This window comes from Lycorma delicatula, chromosome 4 (assembly GCF_047948215.1).
Source record: "Lycorma delicatula isolate Av1 chromosome 4, ASM4794821v1, whole genome shotgun sequence".
Taxonomy (NCBI): Eukaryota; Metazoa; Arthropoda; class Insecta; order Hemiptera; family Fulgoridae; genus Lycorma; species Lycorma delicatula.
The window spans coordinates 202,991,823-203,013,941 of NC_134458.1; the positions used below are offsets into that span (position 1 = coordinate 202,991,823).

General features: G+C 34.6%; 1 protein-coding gene across 10 annotated transcripts in view; it reads right to left on the reverse strand.

Annotated features, from left to right (window-relative positions):
• Window positions 1-22,119, reverse strand: part of LOC142324224 (uncharacterized) — a 229,709-nt gene that overhangs the window by 101,879 nt on the left and 105,711 nt on the right. For 7 of the 10 annotated variants that reach the window (XM_075365045.1, XM_075365049.1, XM_075365040.1 and 4 more), the window contains 2 exons: window positions 17,056-17,121; window positions 14,295-14,342 (listed from right to left, as the gene is read on the reverse strand). The exons of 1 other annotated variant lie outside the window; for it this stretch is intronic. In XM_075365045.1, the coding sequence (XP_075221160.1) occupies window positions 14,295-14,342; window positions 17,056-17,121 (114 nt within the window). The remainder of the gene's footprint in view (window positions 1-14,294; window positions 14,343-17,055; window positions 17,122-22,119) is intronic. 2 more of the 10 variants (XM_075365046.1, XM_075365050.1) reach the window with 1 other exon arrangement.

The window sequence follows — 22,119 nt, forward strand, 5'->3', positions numbered from 1 at the left end:
CAGAAAGGGGGGCTAAAAAGAGCCCATTTAGTAAAAGTAACAGGTCCGATGAACAATCATCTTTTGTAATACTGCCCACTGAGACAATTGTTGCTCCATGAGAAGAGTTACCAGACCCAGAGTATAAATACTCTGAGGAAGACCAGTTAAAAATCAGTTCTGTGAGAGTCTGCGATGTCAGTTTGCAAGGAGGTCAGTGAAGGAGTGAATTTCAAAGTGAACTAAGTTGGCACGATAAAGGTAATGTCAAAAGTAATGGTTTGGTGAGTTACTATAAGACTATACGTGAATGAGATAATATACTAAATTTCACTCATAAACTGGTAGGGTAGTTTTATTTGTGAACACCAAAGGTATTTGCAGTCAAAGAACTTTATACTTGTCTTATCTATTGTACTATTGTTGTTAATACAAGACTAGTGGTTAAAAGTGTTAAGACTAGGAGTCATTCTATGTCTTTTGTCAACTGGACTAAATTCTGGTTTTCATTATTTATCTACCTGTGAATAAATCCTGATGATTACTTGAAATTCTGTTTTATATGTAATCTCCATTTTTTATTATTATTGTCATTTATGATTATTATTATTTTTTACTGTTGCCACTATTGTCATTATTCTACATATTATTGTGAGATGTATTTTTATTGTCTGTTATTATTATTATTACTATTATTTTGATTATTATTGTGGTTGTGATTATTATATTTTTTTTATTTATTTGTTTTATGACTGTCATTTACTAATATTATTACTATTGTCATTATTATTGATTTGTCTCGTTTTACTTATGATTTTAAACCAGTAAATTGTAATTAAAAACATTTTTTCCCCTCAATATCCTGATCGAGCCAAGAACACATGACATATATATATATATATATATATATATATATATATATCCTAACCAGTTTCCTTTTCTTTTGCATACTTACCAGATAAGTGCTCTTTCTTCTTTAATTCTCTTTAATACTTTCTATTCTTCACTTTATCCATCCATTTTACTTTTTCCATTTTTCTCCATACTCACATTACAAAAGCCTCGATCCAGTCCCTCTACCTGTTCTGCACAGTCCATGTTTCACTTCCATACACAGCATTTGGCTAAGCTTTTCCTTAACTAAGTCCATACCTTTACTACACATTAATTTACTCTTCTTACTGAAGGCTACCTTTGTCATCAATATCCTTCCTTTTATTTCCATTGTGTTCTTCCAGCCTCTATCGTCATAGTTCCCAAATATCTGTAATTTTTTATCTTTTCTATTCTTCCTTCATTTGTTCTTACTATTAAATTATCTTTGTTTTTTTCCACTACTTTAATTCTTACTGCATTCATTTTTATTCCATGCTCCATGAGAACACAGAATTATATGCTAGATTATAACAAATCTTTAAAAATGTAGAGAGAGAGGTACGTTACCATCTCATTCATTAATCTATTATGAGTTAATCTGTTACTATTATAATTTGTGACAGATAATCAAATTATTGTCAATGGTATTCTAATTTGGATATACAGGATTAACATGGATTATTCAGTGCATTTTAGGGGGTAATAATAAATGAAAACAATGAAGTGTGCATTGATTTTTGCCAAACATTAGTGTAGGTACTAGAATTACTGATAACCTTGAATGAACACACTTTTTTTTTGTCTTCAGTCATTTGACTGGTTTGATGCAGCTCTCCAAGATTCCCTATCTAGTGCTAGTCGTTTCATTTCAGTATACCCTCTACATCCTACATCCCTAACAATTTGTTTTACATATTCCAAACGTGGCCTGCCTACACAATTTTTTCCTTCTACCTGTCCTTCCAATATTAAAGCGACTAAGGATGCCTTAGTATGTGGCCTATAAGTCTGTCTCTTCTTTTAACTATATTTTTCCAAATGCTTCTTTCTTCATCTATTTGTCGCAATACCTCTTCATTTGTCACTTTATCCACCCATCTGATTTTTAACATTCTCCTATAGCACCACATTTCAAAAGCTTCTAATCTTTTCTTCTCAGATACTCCGATTGTCCAAGTTTCACTTCCATATAAAGCGACACTCCAAACATATACTTTCAAAAATCTTTTCCTGACATTTAAATTAATTTTTGATGTAAACAAATTATATTTCTTACTGAAGGCTCGTTTCGCTTGTGCTATTCGGCATTTTATATCGCTCCTGCTTCGTCCATCTTTAGTAATTCTACTTCCCAAATAACAAAATTCTTCTACCTCCATAATCTTTTCTCCTCCTATTTTCACATTCAGTGGTCCATCTTTGTTATTTCTACTACATTTCATTACTTTTGTTTTCTTCTTGTTTATTTTCATGCGATAGTTCTTGCGTAGGACTAATGAACACACCAGCATGATATAACATCAGAGGGGATCGTCAATTGAGCAATGGCTACCATGCAGGAGAAAGCAATCTGCGTACTATGGTTTCATGAAAGCGATCTGTTATTACTGTTCTTAGATGTTTTCGTTTAACAGTATGGATGTGATACTAATCACGAATCTAATAAAGAATCTATTAAACGCTGGTATCAGCAAGGATACAGGAAGTGTAGTACACAAAATAAGTGCTGGCAAGACCACCTGTCTCCAAGGAAATTGTGGATCGAGTAAGAGAAATTTTTCAGAGAATAATCAACTCGTTATACAAGTTCAGAACTGGGAATACTCCAGTCAACAGTTGTGAAGGTTCTACACAAGTACCTAAAACTTCATGCATATTAAATTTAGTTGATGCATGGAATTAAAGATGATAAACCACGCCATTATAATTTTGGACATTCTCGATAAAGTGAATGAAGATGATTTTTTAGAAAAAGTAATCTTCTATGGTAAAATTCCTTCCCCAAGTTTTTGGTCATGTTAACCGTACAGTCCACTAAAATTATACATGCCATCTTACAAAAGGTCAAGTAATTGTAATTTTTGGAAATGTTGTTAGGACCAAAACAAATTGTAAAAAACCAAGTTTGCAGAAATGCAGACCCTGTGGAAAAAAGTTACAGCGAAAAAACGTGGAAATTTACACATATTTTTATTTTTATTTTTGCTCAACATCTCTTTTTCTATGCACTATACAGCAAAAACTGTTATAATAAAAATTAAAAAGGACAAAATTTGCTAAAATTTGGTCTCTTTTACTTTTTGATACATTCAATACTTTTCGTACTACAAAGCTTTGAAAATGGGATAATTTCTGTTAAAAGACTAAAAACAACATTTTTCTGAATTATTGATGCATTTATTATTTTTGAGCATTCATTTCATTAATTTACGAATACACGTACTGTTATTCATTTGATTTAAGCAGTTTTTAAAACTTGATTTGCTTTGAAGGGCTTGATGTTATAATCCTCTTCGTCAATTGTTGAGTTGGCTGCTGGAGGAATGTGGGTAGGATCCGTGGCAAGCTCCTCATACAGATGAAGAGCATTGAGGACCTCATCTTCTTCCTGGTCACTCTCTTTCAAAGCATTAGTAGCAGGATTTTCACATGACTGGCCAAAACAGAAAGCGCACATGTTTGAGCATTTTAGGCCAGCTTTCTGACAGTTGCAAGCCCCACAGCACTGCTTCTTGTAGCGACAAGATATAAACTTTAATAAGGTTTGAGGAGCAGGATCTTGAATACCTTGAACTGGTGCGAGCCCTTGTTCTTTGAGCATTCATCCCCAGTCGATTGGTGGCATTTCAAACCCCAACCACTTCTGAATTGTGTGGTATGTCCAGTAGGAATAGTATCTAGCGGTGTCTCATGTTGGGGGCAGCCATACAAGATTTAATTTGGTGGTTTTTGCAGCAGCCTTGATGAAGGAGTGGTAACGAAGATATTCAAATTTTGTGAGTACATGTCACCCCTATAAAAAGTGACAAGAAACTTCTTTCCTGCAGTGGGAATGTCTAGCACAAAAGCTTTACGCTATGTCTAGCGCAATTTGTTCTGAGAAAACAGAAAGTTGAGTGTTCAATTCAGGCTTTTTGTAGAGAATGGTACAACATTTGGTTTTGCATTGCCCGAAAATAGCAGATGTTGTGTCACATCCACTGACGGCATGTAGGAAAAGAATGATACCTGGAGAAGAGTCTGGTAAAATGTACTTGAAGGAGGAACATGAATTCAGTACACGATCAGCCCTGCCTCTTCCAGGTTTGTATAGGTACAAATTGTTTACATCAGAACCCAAACCACAGAGGAGCACTAGTAAGTCAATATCTTCCCCAGTGATTATAACTTGCTTATAAGCTGAGGCCTTGGAAAGTGCTGCATTTATGATGTCAACATCTGCATCCTTCACAGCTTGCTTGACATCAAAGCTGTATTGTTGAAAGGCATTGCAAAATACTGCAATGAGACATCGTTTGTTACCCTAATTACATAAAAATTTCTCCTGGGGTACTGGGATGAGTGTTCCTTCATCTGATAAGATGAAGTCAGCATAAGAATGTACAGTGTTACGGCACATACATTCTGCATTCTTTGTATTGGTTTGGGTGGCATCCATTGGATAACCATCAAAACCAATGGATGCATTACTGCCAGTGTTGCTACATATAGTTGACATACCTTTTGATGACTGAGCCAAGTGAGTTGTTGGAGTGCCACACTAACTTATGCAGCAGACACCCACCATCCACTACAGCCAATGTATCATTTGTGTCGAATGTTACTTCTCTGGAGGCAAGAGTAAACGCTGTGTAAATGGAGGATTTTGTTCCCTTTCACATCCCAACTTCTGAGAACAAAGATATTGGGGAGGGGCGAGCTCATATTTCAAGTACTCCTGTAACTTTTCATCAGTCAGTTTTATGATACATACTCTAGAAAATTGTCAGGGGATCAATCACTATTTTCTTGTTAGCTATTTCGACAGTGCTTGTGATCGATGCTAGAGAAACCACTTTTTCCTTTTGCTTGAAAGTAACTGTTCTGAAGTTGCTGCCAATAATTCTTGATATCCCCTCAATTTCAATAACTTGAGCATGTGGCTAGAGGTTTAACATTATTGATTTTCCTTTCAATTCAATAACAATTAAGTAAAATAAATATTTTTTTTAACTATTATGGCATTACCAAACATAATCTAACTTCAGGTACAAGGATAAAAGATGTAAATTCAGGTAATTGGTTAGTAGAATCATAATTTCTTCTTATTGGATTAGGTAGCATTGGGTTAGTTGAGGTTTGGAAGGTTAAATATGGACTGCTGGGTTTAGTTTTGTTTGTTTGGCATATAAAAGTGCCTATAACAATAGCATGTGTATATCTTGTGTTTGATAGGTTAATGTTTAATTTGTAAAATAACTGAATGAATGCTCAAAAATAATAAATGTATCAATAAGGGTTTTTAATTTTTTAACAGAAATTATCCTATCTTCAAAGCTTTGTGGCTCAAAACGTATGTATCAAAATACCAAATAGACCAAGCTGTAGCAAATTTTGTCCTCTTTAATCTTTATAACAACAGTTTTTGTTATACAGTACAAAGAAAAGGAGATATTGAGCAAAAATAAAAAACATGCGTAAATTTCTACAATTTTTTGCTGTAACTTTTTTTCACAAGGTCTCCATTTCCACAAACTTGGTTTTTTACTCTTTGTTTTGGTCCTAACAACATATCCAAAAAGTACAAATACTCGACCTTTTGTAAGATAGCTCACGTTTTTTGGGACAGTTTGATTAGATTAGTAATAATTTTTGGATTTGAGGTAGCAAGAATCCTCATGCCGTTTGACAAACACAATAGGATAGCCGAAAATTAACATTTGGTTGACCACTTATGAAGAGATCAGCCACTTTTCTTCGTCGAGCCAATGGTTACTAGCGTTAGTTATCATGTTGCAGGAGTATGCAGTACCACAAATTGAACATCGCAACTGAACATTTACTTCCAACAAGATGGCACACCGACACACTGGAGTTTACATGTCTACTTAGGTGGCCTCCATGTGCAAGTGGTAGTGTTTCAGCCTTTCAACCGGTGGTCTTGTGTTTGAATCCCGGTCAGGCATGGGATTTTCACACGCTACAAAGTTATTATTTCATCTCACACTGAAGCAATACCAAACAGTGGCTAATAAAAGAATACGTTAGGGATTCTCACATGAACAATTTCCTCAACGTTGGACAGGTCGTTATGGACTAATATCCTGGCCACAAATCGATTTCCTGATGTTACGCCACTCGATTTCTTTCTTTGGTTGGGGGGGGGGGGTTTGTCAACGACAGGGCGTATGTAACGGATGCTGTTAACATCAGTTGAAAACCTTCATTGTCAACTGAAAAAGAACTGAATCAAAGGTATAATTAATGGAATATCTCCAGATATTCTTCGTAATGTGTAGCATGAAACTGATAATCGTCTAGACATTTTATGCACCACAAAGGTGCCCAGTGGAACTTATTGTTATAAAAAAAAATGTTTGAAATGGCCTGTTCAGCAAAAACATATACATGTAAGTATATTGCTTTGTAATTTTTTTATTAATGCACTGAATAATTTATGACCACCTATATATTTAGTTTTGAAAATTTAAATGAACTATTTCCCACATCCAACTGCCTTGTTCAAACTTATTTGTTCATTAATTAATTTTTTTTTTATTCCTGTTGTTCATTGAATGTATTTTCTTGAGAGTAAGGGATTTAAATTTATTGATATTAATTTCTAATATGTGCATGTTATTTATACTTGAAAATGAATGTTATTATCTCTAACCTGATCAGCATAATAAAATTTCTGTTTATTATATTTATATAAATGTTCCTGAAAGCATTTTTTTTTTTTTTATTTCTGTTTGTCATTTCTATATAGAATTTTTTTTTACAATTTTACTCTCGGTATTCTATTTTATAAATTCCTGCTTTCTTATAAATGCTATAATTAGATTTGTTATTAATTTTTAATGTTTGTTTTAAAGGCAATTCTATAATTAATTATGTGATTTTTTTTAAATGTCTGTAAGTGTTAGTATTATAACTTAATAGTAGAATAAAATCTATTACTAATAATAATAAAACACCTTTACTAAATGATAAAATACAAAAAAAATTGATCAAAGAAAACTGAGCTGGCTAAATACTCATGGACAATGTCCATCTGGAGGTGTTGAGTATTGTAACAAGACCAGTATAACGGACCTGGGTAACGGATTCCTGCCAATTAGGAAGAAAGTAGTAAAAAATATAATACGGATGGAATCTGAAAGGGACTAAAAAGAATCCTTTTTCTAAGGCTAACAGGTCCGTTTAACAATCGTTCTTTGTAATATTGCCCGACGATACACCTATCACAGATGTTCCATAAGAAGAATTACCGGACCAGAATAGGAATTCATGGGAAAATGTAAGAACTCGGACGATGATTCTCACGCTTCACCTAGGGTCTGGTTCTGCAAGTCAAGAGGATAGAAGTATAAATACTCCAGGAAAGACAAGTTAACATCAGGTTTTAAGAGAGGAGTTTTACTCCTTCGCGAGTCAGTGAAGGAGCGAATGTCTAGTGTATACAATTTCGACGCGATTAAGGTGACGCCACAAGCATTCCAGTGTGGAAAGCGGGTGAATGCAGGAAACTATTAGGTGAGTTACTACGGACAATTAATGAAAGGAGTAAAGTACTAAATTCATTCATAAACTATAAGGTAGTCTTATTTGTGAACAGCAAAGGTATGCGCAGAGAAGAGAACCGAATGAACTTTAGACTAATCTTATTTTTGAAGTAATAAGTTGTTAGAGGTGTAAATATTAGCGGTCATGATAATGCCTTTTGTCAGTGGGGCTGAATTATGGTTTTTAATATTTAACTAACTGTAAATAAATCCAGACCTTCCTTTAAATGCTATTTTGTATGTAATCGTTGATTATTATTATTATTATTATTGAACTTTATTAGTATTATTGTTGTGTAATCAGAGCTTTGCGTAATCCTTGTAATCCTATTAATCCTTTGCGTAATCAGAGCGCGCTCTAAGAAAGTCAGCTTTATTAATGACTAAATCAAATCGACTATTATTGCTCAGTTGAAATGACTAAAAAAAATGTCGACTGATGTAAATTTACAATAAAATTGCATTTAGCGATAAAACAATTTTCAGCCGAACGATAAGGTAAATCATCGTAATGACAGGATATGGGATAATGATAACAAAACATATATGATGCTTGACAAACTCATGTTATTCTTTTTCAAAATCGACTGTAACACGCATTAGTTATGTGGAGATACTTGAATACTTTCTAGTGGTAGAATTATAAACAGATAATAACAATCGTTTTATATTTTTGAAAGATTGCACATTACCACAAATCAACGATTTTGAGGTTAATCTCACCTAAACGAACCAAAATTACCAGCATTGTCTTCGGTACAACATACTGTTCCTATTCTGCTATAAGTCTAGAACAGCTGTGAATTAGAATAATAAAATACACTGCAACTATATAATAAATACAGATATGAGTTATAAGATTTGGGACAAAACCGCTTACAGATGGGAAGCATTATCTAACGTGTCGCATAACAAGCCCGCATTAAATATTTTTCCATACGTATTTTATACATTAAACTTAAAAATGTACTGTATACTCAGTGCTAAATTGCAAAATTTAATATTTGTTTTTAATTTCTTAATAAAAATAAAGTTACTTTTGTAAAAATTGTTTATAAATGTATTGTATATATTTTTTTTTTTTACAATAAACTTCTTCTTATTATTTATCACAGTAAAAAACTTTTTTTTGTCGATCAGATCAGTATAATTAATGTTAATTAAAAATACTGTAATTAAAATTTAAAGGCGGCAATCATTAGAAATAAAAAAAAGACCGGTAATAAAATAGAATTGTATAAAACATATGGAAAAATAGCACAACAAAATATTTTGATGATAAAACAGTAACTTAGTAATATAAACAGAATACATAAAAACAGAGTACAGACTACTAACGAACAGAATAAATGCAGAAAACAACCGACCAATATTGATTTTAACAAGCACAAGCAATTATTACGACTGCAAAGAATACATGCAAAATTAATCAAGACACAATAGCTAAATAAAAAAAAAAAAAATATTTAAGTGAATATTCATGGAAAAAAAATTTTTTTCATTAGTATATTACAAGTTAAATAGTTTAATAATAATTAATTTAATTAATCTCAAGAAATGATTTGGTAAAAGAATTTATTAATTATTTACCTATTTATACTATTAATATGTAATGATAATGCTTATAGTAAATTATTAACGGTTATAGATTAGAAAATAACAGTCTAAATCATTATCTTCATTCTACCGCTATCGAGTAGAAACAGAATACAATGTGTTTTGTCAGTAAAGGTATATATTACAGGAGCTGATCCTACAACTACAAAAAAAAAAATACGTTAACATAAGTAAAGAATACTTCGTTAATAAGTTTGTCCCCTCGAAGATACACTTCAATTAAAGTGAAATTAGACAACATTTTGGTCCCAATTTAACATAAAAATGCTAATTTTAAGATGAAAGTGAAATTAATCAGAAACAAAGAATCAAAAAATCAGAACGCAACTAATCAGAATTGTTTTTACGAGAGTAATAATTTTCATTATACAACTACTTTCTTCGTTGGTTTTTTGGGCTATTATTCGGATACGGACGTTAGGCATTGATAGGTGGTTGTGTTAGTGAAGTTTTGTGAATTTTGGTCAGCGGACAGATTTTTTATTTAGATTTGTATGGCCATTGAGGAAATAAGGTTTACAATTGAGCCTTTTCTCGCTTTACGCGAATAGACAGGTCGTTCTGTTTACCAGTTGTAAACAAGAACTTTGTTTTCTCTGCAGACTATTCAGATGAGCTACTGTGAATTATTCTGTGTGCTAGACAGTATTAGACAGTACAGACAGTATTTTAAGGGAATTCCTTTTTTTACCTATAACGTCTCTATTTTTCCTTTTTCTGGCTTATCCTTCTGGTTCTGTCCGTTTCACGTCACTCTGCTTCTTTTGGTAGGGTGCCCTGAAATTTTACCCCCTCCCCAAACTTTTAACTACCTATTTTTGGAACAACCCTTATTCCTTTTTTAATGCAACCATTATCACTGGATTGCGAGCAGCTAAGAAACTTACTGAGGCACACGTGAAAATAAGCTGGGTGCACTGCCGCACCTATATAAGACAGTATGAAGACAGCTGTTTTCGATGTTGAGGCACGGACCACATGTCCTATGCCTGCTCTGGCATCGATAGAACGTCGCTATGTTTCAATTTTGGGAAGTACAGCCACCGAAGGGCACAGTGCGTGGCGCCGGCGGTCTGTGCAATTTGTAATAAGAAGGGTCACAGATCAATAGATTGCAAGGTCTTGAAATGATATTCGCGCAACTTAACACGAACAGGAGCAGGTCAGGTCCCTACTCAGTCGACCTGAGTAGGGAGTTGGCAATCGCGTAGATCTGCTCCTCTTGGTGGAACCGAATATAAAGCAAATGGATGTACCGTTTTGGTTAGTCGACCCAAAAAAGGCTGCGGCGATCGGATTTCCACTTCCTGGAATTCTGGTACATGCGAGTGGTTATGGAAACGGATTTGTATGGGCAGATCTGGGTGACAAGATCATTTTTTCGTGTTATCATTCACCTAATACAGGAGTGGAGGAGTTTGTTGCTTATTTAGAGTCGCCAAGGGAGGAGGTCAATTGACATCCTGGAAGAACTCGTCTTGTGACGGGGGATTTTAATGCAAAATCCCCCGAATTCGGAGGTGTTGATCGTAACGTCCGAGGGACGCATTTGGGGGAATGGGCTGGAGCCCTGAGTCTCGCTTGTGTTAACGGAGATGCAGCTACGTTCGAACAGGGTTCACCGCTTTCTGTCTTAGATCTTGTGTTCGTAACATCTGAGTGTATCAACATGGTTCACGGGTGGGCTGTACTTGAGGACGATAGTCTTTTGGGCCATCGTATAATCCGTTTTTCGAGACTCGGTTAGGTGGTCACCGCCAGGTTGGACAGGTTTTACACCTGTCACCTCGAAGGCTGATTGTGTACATTTTGCCGAGTCAATTAGGCACAGATCTCTGGACAAAGTATCACCGGATGAGTTTATTGCGGTGATCAAAGAAGAGTGTGCTCGCTGTCGATTCCTGGTCAATCATCGATCGAATAAACATTCATACTGATGGACAGCCGAATTTGAGGATCTCCGAAGACGGACTCTGTCTGTTCGACGGAAATATCAGCGTGCCGGTGGTCGGAATGATCCTGAAGCCAGAGAGAGATGTTACCGGGATTTTATTGAGGCCAGGAACTTGTTCCGTTATAAAATCAAACAGGCGAACAGAGATAAATGGAAGGAGGTTATTAACGACATCAATCGAGACCCTTGGAGTAAGGGATTTCAAATCGTCAGCGAAAGGTTCGGGCGGCGACTCCCGATGCTTCCAGAGAACAAAGTTAGGGATTGTGTGGAAGCTCTCTTTCCGGCAGCTCCAGAACCAGAGAGGGATGAAATGGTTGTGGACGAAATAATCCCTTTTAACCTGAGGCATTTGATTACAGCAGAGAAAAAGATGAAGATACTCAATAGTCCGGGCCCGGACGAAATCATGGTGGAAGTGATTCGTATTACGGTTGCGGTAGTGCCAATTCCAGTTCTTAATATTATGAACCGCATACTCTACGAGGGATGTATTCCACCCACGTGGAAAAAGTTCAGATTCGTTCTTTTGCGGAAGCCGGGTTCAGAAGATGTACTAGAGGGGTACCGACCGATCCCGAGCGGGGTCCCTCAGAGGTCTGTTCTAGGCCCCCTGTTGTGGAACGTAGTCTATGACGGGGTGCTCGGGGTGGACTTTCCTGGGACGGATGACCCCAACTGATTTTTCTGATGATTTGGCACTTCTAGTTACGGCTAAGACGGAAGATTTGGTAATGGCTGCCGCCAACGAGGCGGTTGGTCTTGTTCATCGGTGGTTTCGAATGAGAGGCTTACAGTTGTCCCCGGATGAGACGAGAGTTGCCGTTATGGCAGCGAGGAGAAAGATCACAAATATAACAATTAAAATTGGCGAATACACCGCGGTTCCTCAACTGGTCGCTAAGTACTTAGTATTTGGATAGACTGCCGCCAGACCTTTTCAACCCACGTTCGCTAGATGTGTATTAAAACTGAGAAGGTGATCGCTAGTCTCAGCCAGCTTCTGGCAGAGTAGTGGCGTTATTGACTGGGTCGAGGATAGTATGATACATGTGTACTCCCTACGAAATTTCGCGTTTCAGGTGTGTCTCTATATTTTTTGGTATTTTTTTTACTGGAAATATATAGATCAGATTATGGGGAAAAATCGTGCGAGTGCGTGAAATTTTCTATCGTGTGGTTGTGAAGATACTTTGTTTTTTGTGTGTGTTAATTTGTGATAGTTGGATTTAGTTTATATAAGGATCACATAACCTTATAAATTCTAAGTCAGGTAGTGGTAAGATAGTGACGTCATACTTGAAAAGTAAACAAGTTTATCAGTCTGCACGTTTATCAAACAAACTGCACGTGCAGTTTGTTTGCTATCTAATATTAATATTTAATTTTCCGAGTTATTGGTAACTTTATAATTTAGACTATTGATAACTATTATCTGCTCTTTTAAATTTTGAGAAGGGTTGATAAGTGTGTTTTTATTGTGTTTGTGTTTCATTGTGTTTTTCTATTATTGCTTATATTTTATTATGGGCTAATACTGATTATTATTAATCGTTATAATATCATAGTGCTGTTGTACTGTAGTATTGTATTTAATACTTATTGTTGTTATTGATTGACTTTATATAATGAGATTATTGTTATATTGTATTAGTTATATTACTGGTGTTTGATTATCAGGTTTAATTAGGTAATCTGCGGAATGCCTACTAGAAAAAGACAGCGGTGCATTACGCCCTCAGGGTCGGATACGGAAGGGTCAACACAGCACCCGTACTCACATCAAGATGTTATAGACCTTAATATGATTGCGGACACTCTATGGCGACTAGTACAGGAGAGTACAAATGTTAAGCGAGAGATCCGAGAAACAGCTAGCCAACTCATGGCTAAGGTGGCAGCGGTTACCTTTTTGGTTGAGGATCTGGCTCCACCCATTACGGTGGACAAGGAAATGCAGACGGATAAACCAGTTAGGGCTATAGTGACTAATACGGAAATGAAACAGAAATTAGAGCAAGGTGTGGAGCGGGATAGTATCTCCGAGCTAATCTCGCAGAAATGGCCAGAGGAATTTTTTCAACATGTCGAGACCAAGATGGGTGCTCCCGAACTGGATAAAGGCAGTGAGGTTATAATGGTCCTGGATTTAAACGGTAATAAGAAGGGTCCATAGCCCTGAGTCCCTAAACTCGGGTCCATAGCATAATAAAATTTAATAACTTAAAAAAGAAAATGATTATCTGACTGAACAATCCTGAATTAGCACAAAAGAAAAATATTTCCACTTTAATAACAATTTATATTACATAAAAAAAGGTTAATCCGGTGCCACAAGTACTCTACCAGATTTACTTTTTTTTTAATCGTGCATATCATTAAAACTGATGTTTTACAAATATTATTTTAAAGAATTTGTGTGATTTGTGTTTATTACACAGTGCTACAGTAGGTAGGTGCAACCTGACAGGAACATAGCCGAGCTCAAGAATAAGAATCATCCCGTACCAGGCATACCAGGAAAAGTAATGAATATTTTGATTATTCACTGTAACTTTCGTTTTACTACTATACATCAGTATCAAAAGGCAGGCGACTTTTAGCAATTCATAATGACAAATTCACTCTGTTACCAAAATTTGTATTATACAGAGAAAGTAATATTAAGTCATATTAATCCACGGCAATTAAAGAGCTATATTAGAAGATACCAACTACTAATATGAAAATATCACTTAATTTTCAAAAGTACAAAAATATGAATTTACAATAAACATTTAAAAAACTACGTACAAAATAATTATAAACAAACATAATTTCACTCGCAAAGAATAGTGAATTACACGTTTAAAATTAATTGTATGTATAAAAACCACCAAAATTAGCATTAATCATAAACAAGTTGTTTTCTTACATTAAGGTCGGGCAATATCTAGTAACAGTTAGGTGTAATATGTGAAATGTCAAGGAAAGTTTTTACATAAAAAACACGTAAGCATTACTTTAAAAAATATTATTTTTATTAAATATTAGTAAATAGAAAAAACGATCGCAGTTATATCAAAAAATGAAATGAAACTATTTAAAAAATAAAATGTACTGACCAGAGCTCTTACGATCAATGCTGAATCTACGTTCGATCTCGGTCGGTTCTAATTTAAAAATACAAAGAAAAATAGAAAAAAGGTCAAACGAAAACCAAAAATACAAATAAAAACAAATCGTATAAACTACATACGTATAAAATAGTCAAAAATACACTGCTACATTTTTATTTTTGTAATTGTTTTCCTGAGACGTAACGAAGTAAGCGTTTCATAAAAATTAAGTACTCAAACTATATATATAAAATTAACAGAAAACAAGTAAAACCGTACACAAAAAAACGTAACTTTTACAACAAAAGAATTACGCAAACTCACAAACCGAAAAAATTAAAGTGAAAAACAACATAAGCCGATCAAAAGAGTGAAACAAAAGCATAAGTAATTAAAAAAAAATAAAAAAAGAAAACACAAAAAATAAATAATAAACATCACGACAGAAAAAATGCAAGATCATTAAAAATGTACGGTTTACTTACGTTAATCGGGAGAAATCGAGCAAACCTTTTTTTAATAGATAAATTTTTTTCCATTACGCAAATAAAATAACAAAATATTATTAATATAACTACGCAACATAGAACAAATGAATAAATTACATGTACAAATCTATAACAACGTGCATATATTCATACCCGTGCACAAATTTAAAGAAAAAACAAATACTGATACCTCTTTACTACTTTACAGTGTACATAAATAGACGTCCATCCCACAGGATTAACATAAGTAAATTACTAACCTATACAATGCATATTAAATAATATTTATTGATAATTATTACACAGCTTGATTTACTTATTAATCACGGTATCGTTCACGACATTAATTACGGTATTGATCACAGTATTAATCATGGTATTGATCGTGGTGATTTGATCGATTACCATAATGATAACTGTTTAACATTATTTATTGGAGGAAACAATTTTTACAAAAGTTATTCGAATCGCATGATCTACCATATCTCATTAATACATGTTACAAAAGGAATAATTTGTTCAATTCACTACGTTTAAGTACACTAAAGTAGTACGTATAAAGATGAGAGTAGAAAAGCTCTTTCACGGGTCCAGACAATGGAAAACATTTAGCGATTATACTGTTATTCTCTTACCAGTAAGGAACTTACTGAAACTTTTTTATTAAGATTAACGGTGGTAGAATAAATATTATTCTTAAACGTTGTATAATGAGAAACATACGGCTACTTCAGTAAGTACCAAAAGCGTTAAGCTGAAAGACAGATTAGATTCATAGCAGGCATGAATTTTCACAGTAAGATCGAAATACCTTTCTAATCCTTTACCGGTCAAATTCAAGCGTTAAAAACGAAAAAAAATATTGGTTTTTGAACGACCGCATAACTCACCAAACTCATAGCTTCACAGTAACAAAATGTTACAAAAGTAAAAATCGGTAAAATTATTTTAATCGATTTTACAAAACAGTAACTGTATAAGAATAGGGAAATTCACCGATACAGTTTTAAACTCCATAGTCAGTACAGAGTAACAATAAATAGCCAAATCTCATTAGACCGATTCTTCTACAGGAACATTAACCCTTTTCTATATCCTTAAATCCTTTCTTTCAGGTTAGGTAGCGCATGAATCGCATCGGCTGCAATATTAGCTTCATTAGCGGTTCCATGATAGCACAGTCGACCGGTGGAAACCGAGTGGAATACCCTTGTGGGTTTTCCCGTGAGAATTAACATTAGACAATTAAACAACAAATGCCAGTACCTAGCGCTAATGATATGCATCATCTACTTAAGGTGAACGACACATTAAACACGTGCTCATCGAACATCCGCGCCTCTTTCATCGGAATTCTACCAAAAGCAACAGATTTTTTTCTAGGGCTAAGCGTGGTTTGAGCCAGTTGGGTTTTATATTACTAATCTTGGTGTAGTCGCTCGATACCTTCCGGCTCATTATGTGAAGCACAATTGTTCTACCGTTGATCAGGAACCTGACGTAGCCTGGGACTTCATATTGGGCGGCTGCCCTAAAGCATAAGGTCGACACTAATCCACCACAAGTCTAAGACTAGGCCGGTACAAAAAGAATTTTTGAAATTACATCCGCATCGCTGACAGCTAACAGCTCCCTCTGGAATCAGACACTCTAGGCAGAATTTTGCACGCAGATCTACCGCTGCATCGTACGTTCTCTGAATTTAGTCTCCCGCTTGAGACCAGGCTCCAGGTGTGTCTGATGCCAAAAGACGAGTCATTCCCTTGTAAACTGTTAAGAAGTACAGAATACACTCGATGCACTTCGGGTACAAGACGTTTTTGAAGGTGCTCTGCGAGCAGCTTCTTCTTTACTGGGATTCAGGAGGAAGGATCAGACAACTGCTTGCGGGTTTGTCTAAGTTTGCGTACATCTACCCAAATGTTGAATTAGTTTTATCGATTTAACAGCCGATCAAATATGAAAACGAACAAACTGAAGAATGATAAATACTCGATCCAAACCAGAAATCAAATCGATATATCAAGCCAAAAAAGTTGTTACATCGCAAATTAATTTTCCTAAACTGCAAAAAAAAGAAACACTAAATTTTTTGTCGTGCACATACTTGAGATTTTAATTTTTTTACACTGAATTTTAATTCTTTTTACTTAAAGCATACTGAATTTACTAAGTAGCCGCAAAATAAGTCGAATAAACAAATTAAGTTATACTCCTAAAGATTAACATAATAAAATATTATGTAATATTTATGTTGATTAAGTAATATTTTAACTTACCGACACTACTTAATTTCTTCTTTGCTAGTTCATCGCTTAACTTTCGTACAGATGTATTAGTGCCATCTACATAACAAAATAGCAATCGTGCAAATTTGTAATTACATACTGTCAAGCATATTGTCAAATAAAGAAATAACAAATTTACGCACATACATTAATTTTGTTTAATTACATTTAGTAAAAATTATTTTAAAATAACTTTCATAATATTAGTAGTTGATGTGAATAAAAATTATAAATGAATTAACACAAATTACATAAAATGATAAAAACTAAAATGTTATTTGGTTTTGCAACGCAAAACATGAAAGAGTTACAATCGAAAAGAAAATAACACACTTTAAAATTAAAATAAATTCAAAATCAGTATATAAAATAACCTACCAAAAAAAAAACAAAAAAACTAATACGTTAAAATTAATTTAATAATACTTAAAATCTGAAAAAAGAAAAATAGACAATACTTATAACTAAGTAAAATAACACACTGTACATAAATCTATATGATCACAAATATGTAGTATCTGGGTCATGGTTTACTCTTAACAACCAAATGGTTCCAAAATACTGGGAACATCAAAAATATGAACATAATGAGAACAAATGAAGCGACGATCAATGAACTGTTTTGCGATATCACAAAAATTAAATAATACTAGGTGCAGTCTCCATTTAGTTGGATTATTATTTACTGTTGACGTCTTTTTTACCGATCAAAAAATCGAGGAGGATTTATAAGCAAAGGGGATATTAGTACAAAAAATAGTTTTTAAAACGTTTTTACATTTTCACCTTCCTTGTTCAATATTTATATCGGTGACCTGTGACTGGAAATAAAACACTTTAATGCATTTATTAAGCGAACATAGATTAAAAACAAAAAAAAAATATTTTATTTATCGAAGAGAAACTTATTTTATATATATAAAACACTGAAACTGATTTCCAGAGATCCATACTTTAATTGAAACTTTGTACAATTAATAACAATTTTTAAATTTTGGTTGAGAAAACTGAAAGTTCAGCTTTCCAGTAAAGTCAAAAAATGTCATCGGTGACAGAACTTTGGAATACCTTAGAAGCTGATACCTTCAAAGAGGATTATGAAACATTTTAGAATCATCTGATCTCAAATAACGTAAGACATAAGTCAAAACTTGCCCGGAAACACTGCAGGTAGCTGAAATTTTACAATTCACGATTAAAATACATCTTTAATTGGGTAGGAGAAGATTGAGAAAATAAAAAAAACCATTACTTATATTTTGATGATGACAGTAAAGGCAAAAACCTCAAAGTATATGCCTTTACAAAGAGAAAAACACATATACCACATACAATGAACACAAAATATCACTGCTAACAAAGGATCATCCTTTTGTATGAATATGATCTCAATTTTTATTTTCTACAAGGATTCCTGTGTACTAAATACTTAATTTAACATAAAGTAATTTGAAATGGAATTTCATCGATTGAAATAATTTTTTTTTAAACTTTAAATTGTTTTATTTTAATTAAATTCTAGAATAAAACAATTTTTCAATTAAATAATAGTAGTTTGAATCGAATTTGCACTGATGTTCTAGGCTGTAAGCGTGCAGTGTTTGGTCTGCCTCATATAGCCCCCGTGCTGCTATGGTGATAAGGGCACAAAAAATACAATAATAGTTCAATAGAAAATTTCTGGATGTAGTTCCCCATCATAATACGGTACTTAATTTCGTTGCCGAGTTTCAAGAAGCCGGCGATGTTCTGGATGTTTCCCGATTACCCGTTCATATCAATGAAACTTTATCGATTACCTAGAAAATAATATGACATGTCCGAATAATTTTGTCTTAAGAAACTGACGTATCTTGGTGACGCGCTGACCAATAAAGACGGGCTTCTGCAAACTCCGGGCTCTTATCCAGCTGCGTGTGGTCCAGGGCCGGACAATCTCTCAGATGATCAGCATCCATTGTCCCACAACCACACAGCGGACACTCAGGAGACGGCAGCACATGGATGCGATGAAGGTGACAAGCAAGATAGTCGTGGCCAGTTTTTTTAGTCGGATGGCTGCTACTCTGATCGCACGCGGTAGGCCGGGATTGATAGGTCCGTCAGTGATTAAAGTCTCCCATCTCCTACCAGCAGCCGTCTCGGAGAGGCGCTGTTCGTTCCATCTGTCGACCGCCGCATCGACCAGTGCCCTGGATGAACGCAAGGACACGGGCAACTAGGTTGAGGTGGAGTCGTTCCTGACTTGGCCAGTTTATCGGCCTCCTCATTTCCACGTATGTTGACATACTGGGTCCAATGAAACATCAGTGTCCATCCGCGATTTCCCAGGCTTTCCAGTTTTCTTCCACACTCAACGTTCTCCGGCAGTCCGTATGGGTGTTGCGCGATACATTATGTATAGCGGCTTGAGCGTCGACCAAAAACAGTGCTTTCGAAGAAAAAACTAGGTTTTCCAATTCGGCCGCAGCGGCGTACACTGCTCCAAATTCCCTATCATAGTTGCTTAGGGGAGCACCTACGGCTATATTTCCCTGGAAAAGACGGCAGTAGTACCCAGTTCCTGTTTCTCCACTGCCTAAAATTGAAGATCCGTCAGTGTAGACGTGAATCCACTCGTCCTCCAGAAATTCCTCGTGGATGGTTTGTAGGGCTAGCCGCTTCAATTCATGTTGGAGACGTTTTTTGGCGTCGAATGGTTCTTGAGTTCGTAGCGAGCTCGAGGTAAGTGGTTGAAGTCCTGGCTCGCGCACAGGGGTGCAGTGTCTACGGGTGGAATATCATATTTCCTTATAAGTTTATCATATGCAGTGAGTGGAGCCGCCTGTGTCCTCAGCCTAGAAGCAGCTTGCTGATAGCTGGTCCATTGGTGCTTATAGACACGCCTAAAACGCTCCTAGAATCTCTAGAATCTCAATGCTACCCTTTCTCGGTATGATTGTACGAGCTCAATCTGAGTCTGTGCCTCCATGGCTGCATAGGGGTGGACTTATCAGCGCCTGTGATTACCCTTAAGGCCGCATTTTGAACGAGGTCGAGCTTGCTTAGTGTGCTAGCGCTGACTGTGACATCACTTCGCTCCCGTATACTAGCACAGGTCTTAGGTACGACTTATAGGAAGTCTTGACTTTCAGTAAGTCTTGTAGGAAGTCTTCAAGGCTAAAAAGTTGATGTTTGGTGTGAATTTTAATTTTTACTTTCCTGGTATCATAGCTCTAGAGCCGAGTAGAAAGAAGGAAAGTACGGTAATCAGTCAAAAAATGGGGTACGGATTTTTTTGCATTTCTCAACGTAAACCAGGAAGCCCGAAAATCAAAAAATAAGTGGGGGTAATGTTCGTTTGTACGTGTGTATTAAACCGAGCAGATCAAACAGTAGGAGGGGAAAATTAATAATACGAATACGATAACTTATAAATTACTTGAACATGTAAACTCAATAATAAATTTATAAGATTTATACATTATCACACAATAAAATCAATTATCAAATTATACTATATTACATCAATATTAAATAAAATATGCAAAACCACCATATATTCTACTGAATATAAATTTAAAAAAAAAACTATGACGGATTGCATATACAGTATATGTGTAGGCAAATTTTTAATAATATTCATAATTAATTTAATTTTTAAATACATATTATAATAATAATAATATTTGCTATGATAGCTTAGATTCATCATGTAACTGTGAAGGAAGAACTTGTTTTAAGTCTGTTATGGAACGAATGAACTACGTACGTAAATAATTTTTTTCCAACCGGTTTGAAATAATTTATAATACATCAATTTATTTAAACAATATTTTACATAAAAAAAAATATATATATTACAAGAATAAATCAGAAAAAAAGTTAATATACCGCATTAAAATTGTAAAAATAAACATCATTTATATTCGAAATGAAAATGATGTTTTTTATGTGTTTTTCTAACTTAATAATATCAGTCACTTCTTTCATTGTTTTTCTTCAGCTGTGCTGTACATTGTTAGGGTGAACATGTTCTTTGTTGCGGTCAGGATGGGCATAAAGGGAGAAACACAAACTACCTACAAAACAGGCTCTCTCTTAACTACAGTTTGACAATTGTTGTAACCGAGATGTAAGTCGAATCAAACCTAATGAGAGTCAGTAGCATTAACTGAAATCTTAATTAGTAAATACATAGATTAGATTGAAATAACTTTGTGAAAATTCAAAAAATCATCAACATACTGACCACTGTGCCAAATAACCATACCTACCGATCAGGTAGGTATCTACAAGGTTCTGTAATTAGATTGAATGTTCAATACCGTAATTCTGCTGATAAGTAACAACGTAAACATTTAGCTAATGACCCGACTACCACTAGAAGAATACTTAAGCTCTAATACGGGATGCTTAAAAAGTATTGTCGATTTAAAAACATAAAAGGGAAGAAAAGTTCACTAACAAGTGAACAGCAAATACCTACAAAGATGAAGGATCAACATCTTCAAAATCTTTATGAGAAATGGTAATTTTACTTATAAGAGTAAAAATCCTAATCCTTGTATCAGAATTAAAGAATTATTTAAACTCATTTCTTTCTTCTGAGGAGAAAACCAATTTAAATTCAAGAGCAAGGCATTACAGTAAACTACATCCTTACAACCTAATAGTTTCATAGCTGTAATGTGTTAGGAATAATAGAGAATAGAAATATTTAAAGTCGAGAAAAAAATGATAATGATCAAAAGATGTTTCAATAAAACCAGTACTGAAAGATCATAAAGTTACACCGTACATATTAGATTCACGGTTCATCAGATTGTAAACTATAAGGTGGAAGGAAAGTAGCCATTTACTAGAAATCTAGCAAATGGTCACAAGCAACTCTATAATTAAAATACTACATTCTTCAACAAAATATTTACGTGAGATTATGAATGACTCAAGAAATATCTTAAACAACTTGTTGGATCACGATATTTGTTTCAAAGTCAACCAGCTCATACTGATTATCAGTTGAATAGAGTATTATGGAATGGACAATTTTTTTAAGGACAAATAAATACATTC